Genomic DNA, 12,720 nt, shown 5'->3' on the forward strand with positions numbered 1-12,720 from the left:
CTCAATCCTAAGTTAGACAACCTTATCTCACTGAGGAAAGAAATCTTTGAGGTATTAATTCAAGTTCAAAGGTCACCGGAGGAACATATGCATCATCTCACCGGTACAATCCAGAGAACTAAGGCAACTATGAAGGACAACAACATATTTATACAAAGCTTAAACTTGGTATTAGCAGACATATTCCAGGTTGTAACCAACTGGTTACAAAGTTCAAGTTGAAATTATGCACTCATTTGACAATTTTTGACAACCTTTGTCATTGATGTCAAAGGGGGAGTAGTGGGATAGAGAAAAATGGTTATCAAAGGAGATCATCTGCTCAGGGGGAGCACACATTTTTTGTAACTTTTTAATTTGGACTTCATTTTTGGAAACAGATTTTTGGATTTTTCTCATGAGTGTTGCCATCAATGCCAAAGGGGGAGATTGTTGGCATTCTACACTCTAGTGAGAAATGATGGTGTTGTCATTGATGGCAACCTACTAGAAACCTACAGGAAGCCACCCAACATTCATATAATAAATTACCGGCAGACACCGACACCAGCAGACACTTCACCGACAACGGCAAGAATGTATACCGACACCCTAGCCGACAAGAACAACTTTTTGTATTTAATTATAAATATATTTTTGTAAAGACGACATGTCATATTGTAATAGACTCATATATGTATGAGATCATGTAAATCATTTACATAAGAATTATGGATGTAGAAAAGTGATGAGCGAATATTAAGGCAGATTTTGTATAAGGTTATGGTTATAGTATGAGCTTAAACTGGTACTGAACCTAGCATAGCAGATGCTGAATTGTAGCAGTACATTATATTGGATTCTCATAATCCATTTTGTAAGTCAGTGAGACTTCCATTTGTAATTGAGCAGTGAGCTCTAGGCAGTTGGCCTTACTGCATGTGTAAGCACCACATTGTAAGTAATATCCATTCATTGGCCAGTGAGTGAATATTGTGGGTCACAAATCCCACCGAGGTTTTTCCCACACCGGGTTTCCTTGTTAAAAATATTGTGTTATGGTATGCTTTCTATGTTGTCTTTACTGTTCATATTTATTGCATTAATTCTTGTTTACCGATACACTGTTTTGGAATGCAAAATACTTAATAAGGTTAAATATTTTGTACACCGGTTAGATACTGATTCACCCCCCCCTCTCAGTATCTTTGGGACTATCATTAATCCTAACATGTGTGATTGATGATTTTCTCATGTGTGTTAGTGTTCTTCATTATTTTGGCTGACCAGATGATTATCGCATGTTGTGGATGTTCGATTCATAATTCTTGGAGGTGTTTCATATTTGAGGCGTATGATATGGGTCTGTGCTATGTCTTGGCCAACATTGCTTGGTCCGCATTTGATTTGTAGCATGTGTCGTTATATTTTTGTAATTAGGTGAAGTGTGTTGAGTTGACCTTGATGAGGTTGATGTCATGTATAAATTAATATAATATCTTTGTAATTATGTAATTGTATGGATGAGAATCAAAATGTATGTGCACTGAATGTATACATCTTTCAGAGGTAGAGAAGTGTGAGAAGAAGTAAGTTGTTATGTGCTTAACCGGAACTATAAACAGGCATAAGGAGATGTAATTTTTTAGTTCTTCATCTTCTGGATGTAATCTGAATCTGTTTGTAAGACACTGAGTCTTCCCTAGGGTTGTAGCCCTTGTTGTTCTTGAGTAGTGAGCTCTAGGTAGTGTGCCTGAATACATGTGCATTCTCCTAGTTGTAATATTTCATATACTTCTAACATAGTATCATCATATTGTGGGTAGGTTCCCACCATGGCTTTTCCCTTGACTGAGTTTTCCACGTCAAAAATCTTGGTGTTATGTGTGTTCTTGATGTGTTGTTGATTCATGCTTTCATGCTTAATTATTAGATCTAAGAATAAGTTGAAATTTTGTAAGTTTGTGAGACAACTGATTCACTCCCCTCTTAGTTGTTTGTCGATTATCAAAGCTATTTCATCAAGGTCGGTCAAGAATATAACAAAAGTTAATGCCAACTAGAATACACATGTTACCCACAATATTTAATCATGTCCCAAAACTATAAGCTCAAAAACAACTAATCAACGAAATGTGGATGACAAAACAAACTGTTCTATTCTAGAGGAACAAAGCAACTGATAGACTGAATTGTCGAACCATGTATCTCACCTTTCAGAGACCCAAAACACGTACAATATGGAGTGTAGGTACGTCTAATATACATGATCATACTACCCAAGCCACAAATCCATATCTGCAATTATGGAGCAACACAGAGCAAACCATGATGGACAAAAACACCAAAATACCAGAAAAACAACAAAACAAGTCAACAAAATTATGTTGACATCAATGACAACTAGTACTTAACACAACATTCTCCTTCATCAATGACAAGACTTCCAACACGTGCATGGTATGGTCCTGAAAAGTGACTTTTAAACAATGGTTTTTAGACATGCTTATTGAAAATCAATTTGTATCATCTAGGTATTGAAGTAAATTACATATTTGGAAACTAGACTATAAGTACTATGTATTTCATATTAGTGAAATGTTTTCAAATTGTTGGTGTAAATAATTATTCATCATGGATATTATTACACCTTACTTAAGTTTACTTAAGAAATACATTTCATAGTAGTTTGGGTATGAGACACTTGGGTGTTTGTGCCACATTGGGATAGTGTGTGTAGGAGAAATTCCACCTTTTATGGCGTTGATCTTGTTACTACTCTATCATATCCACTTATTGTGGAGTGATAATTCCACCTTCGGTGGGTGATCCACCTCATGTGGAATATTTTATTGTTTCTCCTATCTACCACACCTATTTTCTACCTACCCTTGTTTCTTATTGAGCCACATGCCATGTTTGTGTGCTCACATATCCATATTGCCTTGCCTATATATGCAGGCTCATATTCATTGTATGAACAACAATGTTTTTTTATCTATTGATGAGAATACAGTTTATTCTTGTCCTATATTTTGTCTCTCTATTTTGTACATTTCATTGAGCTCTTGATCTTGGCAAAATCTCACACAGATCCAATCTTTAAGTGCTTCAAATTTTTAGATCAATTGTGAAAAATTCTGAAAATCTGGAAAAGTACTTCTACTTTTTGGCCAAAATGTGGATTCAACTTCTTGCACCTACCCAAAAGTAAGTTGTTTGATAATGGTGTTAACCCTAGTTTACGAGAAGAAACTCCTTTGAGTGTGAATAGATTTGAGCACAATGATGAATAGATACATTTCAATATAAGAAGATATATTCCTAAAATAAATGAAGGATAATGACATTACACAATAAAGAGTATTACCAACAATTCGAAATCCATTGTCATGGTCATAGATGATTTAGCAATAAAGCACCAACTTGTGAGCTTCAACTATTGCAACAAAAAGATAATGATAGCCAAAAGAATTTTCTTGAAGATTGCAATGGTGGTTATAGAGATTTTGACAGAGTTTCCCAATGTAGAGAGAGAGAGAGAGAGAGAGAGAGAGAGTTTCTTGCAAGTGATATCGTTAAACAATGCCCATAAAATTAGTAAGAAGGGGAGTTTTGTTAGCTTGAATAAGAGGGAAGAGGAATTATGTTCTCATTTGGGCATTATTACATGCGTCATAAGCAATCCACATGAAAAGTGCACCTTTGAAATTTGAGAATTTATTAGATTTTAGAGTGTCGCATAAACATTTGTACGTAGTGCTACTAGCGCTACTATCCAAAAGAATTTTGATAAAATTAAGCATGCGAGTTGCTAATACCTCATGCTTGTTAATTGGAAAATAAAAACTTTTCATATACAAATATAATTTTTTTATCATTTATTTTCAAATCCAAGTGAGTTCATATTGTAAGTATTGAATTTCACAATCAACATAATATTTTCTATTCCTTGTCTTGCTATTTTGATGATATATTACAAAATAGAAATTTTCAATTCTTGTGCGTAGACTACCTAATTGTTTCACTTGACTATTTCTCAAACTTCTTGATTTTTGTATTCTATCCCTTTTATTTTATGTACAAAAGACATTCACATAAAAATGAACCCTTATACAATTACAACAGTATCCTTCCATAAAATTAGTCCTTGCTCCTACAAAAAATTTATGCTTATTTATCTTCTTATGCCTCCGTTAACAACTCATTTAAAATAGATTCTTTGTTTGAACAAGAGGAAAGAGGAATTACTTTCTCATTCGATGTGTCATGACATGTGTCATAAACAATGCACACAAAAAATACACTTTTGAAATTTGAAGATTTATTAGATTTTTTATTCCCTTTTATCTATTTTGAAAAAAAAATTCAATTCTTTTTTGGACTACTTGATTGTTTCACTTCACTATTTATCAAATTTGTTAATTTGGTATTCTCTTTTATTTACTAACTTCTTCATGCTTCCATAGAATATTTCCTTTAAATATTCAAATCTTCTAACATAATCTAATTTCCAACTTCTCTCATTTTGAAAAGCAAGTCATAGTCTATTATTATTATTTAATCTAGTGAAGAAAGGAATCTAATTATGTAGAATATTAAAACATTCAATTTAGAAAAACAAAGAAATATTAAAAAAAAATGTAGTGTCAATTGTTCTCTCTTGTGACTGCTTTGCATATTTTTGAATGAACAATTCTAACTTAATTTTATTTTCAATAATTAATAATTCTAAATATTTTTTTAATAATTTAATTTTTTATTAAATAAATACTTCAGTTTCCAACATTTCAAATATCAGAAAATAACAATAAATCACACAAATCCTCAGTTAAGGGGCTATGAGGTGTCAACACTAGAAGAAATACTTTGTCCTCTGGCTTGAACAACGTGTGAAAGGTTGTCTCCTCTGGAAGGTTGCTTGATACTTTGTTTCCTTCTGTCAATTAAAGGGCCTGCTGTCCTTCCACCTTTATTCCCTCTTCTATCTATATATGATTCTGTTTCGTTATAAAAGTACTCAATTCCTACAGGCGGTGGTAAGGCATCACTCAGAGAGCAGAATTGCAGCCAAAGATGAAGAAATCAGTGCAGTATATTTGCACTGTGGTGGGTGTTTTAGGTGTGATAGCTTTTGTATTAAGCATTGCAGCTGAAGTAAAGCATAACAAGGTAAGTAAGCCTGTAGGCATATAGTCCACTGATTAAAATGCACTAAGAGTATTTTTTTCCTCATTTCAGGGTATCAAATTGAATCGGGTTTTAGGGAAATTTATTGGGTTCTGCAATTTTAGTTGGTTTTGGCTAATGGGTTTGTTACACTTTAAAATTCATGGAAATTCCAAAGTTGTGTGTATGTCTCTAAGGTTTTTAGATACTTGTAATGCTTATCCAATGGGTGAAGATAAAGACTCTGTTCCCATTTAAAGCGAGTTCTAAGCATAATACGTCATTTTAGTAGATACTAGAGCAGGAATTTATGTAGTCGTTTTTATCTCTGACATTCCATTTTTCCATATGGGTGAGTTGAATCCCTCATGTTGAGACAGTAATATTTCAATTGTTCAACATTCTGAATGTTACATAAGTGATTATATGCATGCATTTATAGAATTCCAGAATTTACAAGACCTCTGGCATGGCAAACTAAAAGAAGATATAATGTTTATAGTATTTCGCTGCATTTTCAGTAATTGCAATTGAATCTTTGAAGAACTTTCATGCTTTTGAAAGACAACTGTTGGACTGACTTACATACTGATGAGTATGTGTGATTAGATTGAGAAAAACAAAAATTAGGTTGATTTTACAGGCTGATGAAAAATTGTACACCGTCCAAGAAATTTTTTAACTGTTTCAGGTTTTTCTTGCAGGCTGCAATCGAAAAGGATGGGCATGGCAGATGCATATATCGAAGGAAACCTGCTTTTGTTTTGGGGTATATAGCAGCATTGGCTCTTCTGATAGCCCAGATCATTATCAATGTTGCTGTTTGTTGTTTCTGTTGTCGAAATCGTACCCCTAATCGGGCACGCTGGAGGACTACAGTTGCCATCATATGCGCTATTCTTTCTTGGTAGGTACTCCTTTTAGCTTTAAACAGTTTATCAAGCATAAAAGTACTCTGTTTTGTGTGTGTCCGAAATGGGGGAGGAATGATAATTTAGGCAACTCTTTTTTAATATCTGATTTTCTTTCATAGCTATTTTTCATTTGTAGCTCCATGTGCTTCAGTCATTCTGTATATCTGACCTGGATCACTCTCTCTAGCTTCATTAGCGGTGTAGAGATGGTATTTGAATTTCACTTAGGATAGTCCAGTCCATAACTCTTGTCTATAATTTTTGGATGTACTCTCAGTCCTACTGACCTTATCTTGTCACTCCTGGTCATCAACAAAAAATTCCTCTTTCTTCTCTTCTGAACAATGCTTCCTGTACCATCTAGCACACATCTTCTTCACAACTCATACCTGAGTAGAATATGTTGGTTTGTGAATATAATAAAGTTAACAGCCCAAAGTATCACCTGTTGTTCATAGTGCATGTATGTCTTGCCCAAAAACCTTTTTTTCCAGGCAGAGACCAACTTGTGACTGGCTTTCTTTGCTGACAAGCTTGACACAAAAGGAGCATTGGAGTGGAGGAGTCTGTTGGTATAAATGATTTCTTTTTGGAGTGACTTATATGGCCAATTACACACCACATAGTGCATTTTACTTTCCATGTTCAACTTTTTTACATATGATTTGCAGTGGTCTTGCTCACAAGTAGCCCAGATTTATCTCATGAAATCACAGAAACTTCATATACTTAAAACAGGATGTTTGAGTGCACTGATGATTAAAAATGCTAATCAATGTTTAAGGTACTGTACTGAACATCTTTAAGAATGTTCCAAGTCTTCATTTATTCCCCTCATCCTGTCTTAAAAGGGAAGGATTATTGAAAGTTTATATTATAATATTCTTACTGCTTGTAATTTCTTGCTTCATTGTTTCTGCAAGAATTTAAGTTTCACCATTATTTGACTTTTGAAATATTCATATGCAGGTTTACCTTTTTAGTTGCCTTCTCCATGCTTGTGGTTGGAGCTTCTCTAAACAAGAAAAAGGGTGTTGGCTATTTTTCTACCCACTGTTATGTTATAAAGAAGGGTGCCTTCGCAGTAGCAGGAATTTTGTCTCTGGCCACTGTAGCACTTGGCATTGTCTCCTATATAATTGCATCTGCTGTTGAGAGTTTAACTCCTTTGTCACATCGGAATCGCAGCATTGCTATGACACAATCACATTCTGTCCCATTAAATCCCCAACCTGTTTTTGTGCCTGAAATTTTATACAATCAATAATACAAGAATACTATATACAGTGATGGCTCAGAACAAGCCACTTAATCAGCAGATCAGAGACAAAATTCAACTTCGAGATGATTTCATTACAATCGCCTATATGTCTATCAACTATGTTTTAAGGGTTAAAACAGATATTATTGAGCTGTACACATAATTGGAGGCTTGATTAGAGTAATTTGCATGTTATTGGTAATGGGCAATGTACATGAACAATCGCCCTAGCTGGACCTGGACTTGAGCCAATTGGCTAATAGAATTCTTACAGTATTTTAGAACTCATCAATTTCCCCTCACATCGATTGCCATTTTTTGGCTTATGTATGAAGATTCTTTAATGCCTGGTTATCCTTTTCTACTGTTACAGTGTTAGAATTGTATCAAAGTACCTTATGTAGTTCCCATAAATCATACTTACACATGATTCTCAATTTCTCATTGATGACTTGTGGTTATATTTTGATACTAATAAATTTTTCTAGTTCCGGTTAAATGTAATTGCTAAAATTAAGATTAGCAGTGATCAACATTTGCCTATTTGTATGGGAAACAGATATAATAATCCTTTAACAATGGCGAATTTTCTTATTGCACATTTTCTACTTCGATTGCCATTACATGTATATGCATCATTTTTTAATCCTTCTTGGATCTTCTATTGGCATTATTGGAGTCTTTCCCCTATAGCTTGATGGTTTTGACAGCTTTTGCCTCTTTGTTGAATTTTTGCCGTCTTCAACTGTACAATTATCTTGTAATCATTCTAGCCTGTTCTTAGATTGTTTCAGCATTGTTCTTGGATTTCTATTATAGTTTGATACTGCACTGTGCACATTCATATTAACACTCTCTTGCCATCTTTATGCTTCTCATTTGGTGGCTTGCTTGTTTCTGTTTTCAGTTGCACCTTTTTCCTCTTTTTTATCCCTTCTTGATGACACAAACCTTGCTTTTTTGCAACATTCTACTGAATAAGAATTAGTAGCATTATACCTTTTGTTCGTAGACTTCTCATTATTATGTTGTATATTGTTGATTTGTATGCATTACAATCTTATTCTTAGCATTACATCGTATTGGCCACTTATGCTTTCAACATTTGGATTTGGATGTTTTCTGTTTAGATAGATAAGCAAGTTTGACCAAAGCTATGATCTGGAAGAGGGTTTTAAAAGGGTCTCAAAAACTTTGCACAATTAGAATGTGCATCAATTGCATGAGATCAAATAAAGGGCGTCTTAAGACCAGAGAGGCCTTCAAGAAACAAACCACAAGGCCACAACAAAAGGACAACAATAATAATAATATCATGGAGGTTTAAGATCAAACCTTGCCAAATAATTTTGAAGTGGAGTCAAAGCCTAACCTAGTTGGGCCGTCCTAACTTGTTTTTAAGAAGAGCAAAGCTCAACCAAAGGACAATTAGTCACCACTTCAAACTTTTTCTGTCCCTTAAAGGGACACCCCTACACATTCCCAATGGGACCCACAATAGCAATGTCCAATTCATTTCCTTAATTTCTTATATTAGAATGCTTTTCAATAACATTCTAACACTTTTTTGCATGCTCAATTATACCTTTTATTTGAATATTGTTTCTCTTTAAAACCTTGGCATGAATGAGATAAGTGTCAAGATTTATGACAATGTAAGCAAATCCATGAAGACTTGTAATAGATATTTTGTTCAAAAACACCGAATTTGAAACATAGTTTTACGACATTTGGCAACACCTTATTAGTATCAAGACACACAAAATTTAGCAAAAATCAAATGTTTCATATGTTTTGCAATATGCCAATAGATAAAAATTGGCTAAAAGAATCGGCAATACCATGAATTATCTCTTTATCTTAGTACTCTAAAGGAAGCCTTGGAAGCCTAAGCTAGTGGAGACCTTGTTGAAGTTGTCCTTGGGAGCATAAAAAACAATTCACCATTTTTTCAATGAGAAATCAAACTTACTAAGGAATCAAAGACATTTCTACAAAATCTCCATGTTTTCTTCAAGAGTTTGGAAAGAGAGTAAGAAGAATCCATTTGTGGAAGACATTTCTACAAAATCTCCATGTTTTCTTCAAGAGTTTGGAAAGAGAGTAAGAAGAATCCATTTGTGGGTAAGTGCATCAAGATGGTGAACAAAAAGGGGTATAATTGGACACCTTTTTTTTTTTTTTTTTTTTCTGAAATCAGCTAAACCTTAACTTGGAGAAGCAATTTGAGACTCGTCCACTCAAAATTTGAAAATACTCAAAGAACAAAGATTGTAGTACTTTGAATCTAGTTCCAAACTATTAAAGTTTTTCAAAATTGGATAAGATTAAAGAGGTTGAATCTTTTGCGCACACAAAAGTGTTCCTGTTTTTTTCAGCAATACATAACATATTGTCTGACATGTGCATCAAAAAAATTATAGTTGTATTTATTATTTTGAAAAACCCTTCGTAGAAAGATAGTTAAGAGTGAGCACTAGAACTTGTGTATTTTTTTGTAATTTTTTGTTGAGTATTCTTTTTTACGATTTTTCAAAGTGGATGCATCTTGAAAATTAGGTACTTGTTCGTGCACGTCACATAACTTGCACCAAAATAATAAAAAATTCATTTTTTTTTCTTAAAGTGTAAAGAATGAAGTATAAAACAATAATATATAATTTGTTTCAATTTTGGACAAGTATTTTAAAAGTTACTTAAAAATGGTACATGTTTGTCTCTGAGAACTCTGGAGACACTGGTAAAAGAAATTCAAGATTAGCATGTTAATGTTATTCAATTTTTTTTTTAAAATTATGGTTAGAAACCTCAGAAAATAGGTGAAATTATGTAGAAATTTTACAAATACCCACTTGATAATGTGTAAACTTGATGATGATGAAGTTGAGAAACTAGATTGGAAGAACAAAACACATAAAAAGGAGGAAAATAAGGCTCCCAAGCCTCAACCTTGCAATCCAAGCCAAAGTACAAGGCAAAACATGTATGGGTTTTTAATTTAAAAAAAACGTGCAAGGTTTTATCTTTTTAGAAACGTGTGCATGGTTTTTTTTTTTTAAATGTGTGCGAGGTTTTATTTTTTTAAAAACACATACGGGGTTTTATTATCTATAATAACACGTACGGGTTTTTATTCTTCATAATAACACATATAGGTTATTCTCTTTAATATTCATATATGTTTACATAGATATATTCATATATAGTTTGATATAAGTAGACATACATATATTCATATGTGTATACATATATATATATATATATATATATATATATATATTCATAGATGTAGACATACATAAATTCATATATCTATATCTATCAAACTGTGTCTCCCTCTTCCCTCTCTCTCTCTCTCTCTCTCTCTCTCTCTCTCTCTCTCTCTCTCTCCCTGATGCAGGAGCATCCCTAGTTCATGGCAATCTTGCATCAACCAAAAATATTTTTCTTTTGATTTTTGCTTTATGTTTGTAGTTTCAGCTTTTCTTTCTGTATGTCCCGGTTTTGGCTCACCGGACCCTGTGGAGTTGGATTTTACGTGAAGACCTGATCATCTTTCTGACTTCCAAACCACAGAGCATTTGGGTCATTTTTCGGCAAGCTATCGCTATCGGTTTCCATGACAGTTTCTTGTTACTGGTTGCCTGGACCTATTTGTATTGGTGATACCAGACCCTTTTCATAGTTTACGGAGCCTTGAGCATTGATTCCGATGTTCCTTGGCGTGTGGCCGACCTTTTCCCATGATCTACGCTTCATCCTTTGGATTTTTTAGAGGAATCTCTTAGTGGAGGCCGACCTTGTTGGTTTTGCACGTCAAGTCTTGTTCTTCAGGTTTTGATCCTTTTTTGGGTTGACCGGATCCCGTTGGATCGTATAAATCATTGTAATTGAGAATTAGTGTGTAGAATCAATAGAATCAAGTAGTTAGACTAATCATAGAGGATAGATCTTGAGATTTGAGGTCTCGGTTGTGACCTATTATGTACTTTGAGCATGTTCTAGCAAGCCTATGAGTTGGTTTTCTGTAACACGATTGTTACCGGTTGGTTGTAATTATTTTTCATGAAATAAAACAATTTGTTTTGCATTGCCTCCATCAAATCTTTGTGTTTCCGTTGTGTTTACTCTTGTTGATTGGTCCAGATTGATCTGTTTGAGGTCCCTCCTAACAAGGGACTGCTTCAAGTGGTATTAGAGTAAGTTTTCATTCTGGAGATTACGTATCCTGAGAATTTTGTTGTAGGGTGGCAGACTGGAGATCCGACCTACAGCTATAGAGGACTGGCGTAAAGATGGTGCAAAGAGAAACTAGAAATGGTGGAGCGCATGGGAATGTAGACCTTGCTATGATGGAAATGTTGTGAGGGATAACAACCCGATTGGAAGTCGGGGAGACAACCCAGAGAAGAGGCCAACATATTGAAGATGTAAGTGAAAATGAAGGAGAAGAAGCCCTGATAGAACAAGGAAACCCACCAACGGTTGATCCGAATGAGGAAAGGTTTTAAGGGTTTTGAGTAGGGTGAATACAAAACCTCATTTTACACCAACGGAATATGATGGAAACTTGGATTCAGATGAATTGATGGATTGGATTTCGGAGATGGAGAAATATTTTGATTTTGAAAACATTGCTGAAGAAAGGAAGGTGAAATATGATTATACCCAGTTGAAAGGTCATGCATCTCTTTGGTGGGAACATTTGCAGGTTGATAGATAGAGAAGAGGTAAAGAAAAGATCAAGACATGGGATCAGATGGTTGCTAAGTTGAAGTCAAAGTTTATGCCAGTTGATTATCAAGTGAATCTATTATGGAAGTTGCGGAATTTGAGACAAAAGGAATCTAGTGTGAAGGAATACACCGAACCATTTTATAAGTTGAATATTAGATCCGGACATGTTGATGATGAAGTTGAAAAGGTTGCAAGATGTTTGAATGGATTGCAGGTGTCTATACAAGATGAACTCAGTTTGATCAAATTACAGTGTTGAAGAGGCTTACCAGTATGCCCTGAAGGATGAAGAGAAGTTAAACAAAAGACATGAGCAAAGACAGAGAGGTAGAGGTGGAAGGTTTTTTGGAGGAATATTTTGTTAGGATAACCGGTGAAAAACTGAGAGGGGGGGAGGTGAATCAGTTGTTAACAAATTATAACTTTTAATTCACAATACAACCTTAAACAGATCAAGTACCGATAAAGTACAAATAGATGCTGGTAAAAACAGATACCGGTAAACAATACAACTTAACAATTAACCAGATAATCAATGCAAAGCAATCATATCACATAACACCATGATTTGTACGTGGAAAACTTGAAAAGGGAAAAATGACGGTGGGAAGCCTACCCATAGTCAAATGATACTTTTGCAGAAAGTATGTGTTACAATGA

General features: G+C 34.3%; 1 protein-coding gene across 1 annotated transcript; it reads left to right on the forward strand.

Annotated features, from left to right (window-relative positions):
* Nucleotides 1-4,805: 4,805 nt before the first annotated feature.
* Nucleotides 4,806-7,767, forward strand: LOC131078005 (protein MODIFYING WALL LIGNIN-1). The gene is made up of 3 exons (XM_058015629.2): nucleotides 4,806-5,151; nucleotides 5,853-6,055; nucleotides 7,032-7,767. Exons 1-3 carry the CDS (start codon nucleotides 5,056-5,058, stop codon nucleotides 7,327-7,329), a joined length of 597 nt encoding a protein of 198 aa, XP_057871612.2. The 5' UTR covers nucleotides 4,806-5,055; the 3' UTR covers nucleotides 7,330-7,767.
* Nucleotides 7,768-12,720: the final 4,953 nt, after the last annotated feature.

This window comes from Cryptomeria japonica, chromosome 5 (genome assembly GCF_030272615.1).
Source record: "Cryptomeria japonica chromosome 5, Sugi_1.0, whole genome shotgun sequence".
NCBI lineage: Eukaryota > Viridiplantae > Streptophyta > Pinopsida > Cupressales > Cupressaceae > Cryptomeria > Cryptomeria japonica.

Bases quoted from the DNA above. Each gene is read 5' to 3' on its own strand.
- LOC131078005 (XM_058015629.2), top strand. From the start codon at position 5,056: ATGAAGAAATCAGTGCAGTATATTTGCACTGTGGTGGGTGTTTTAGGT. The intron at 5,152-5,852 runs GTAAGTAAGCCT...TTTTTCTTGCAG, and splicing joins CTGAAGTAAAGCATAACAAG to GCTGCAATCGAAAAGGATGG. The intron at 6,056-7,031 runs GTAGGTACTCCT...ATTCATATGCAG, and splicing joins ATATGCGCTATTCTTTCTTG to GTTTACCTTTTTAGTTGCCT.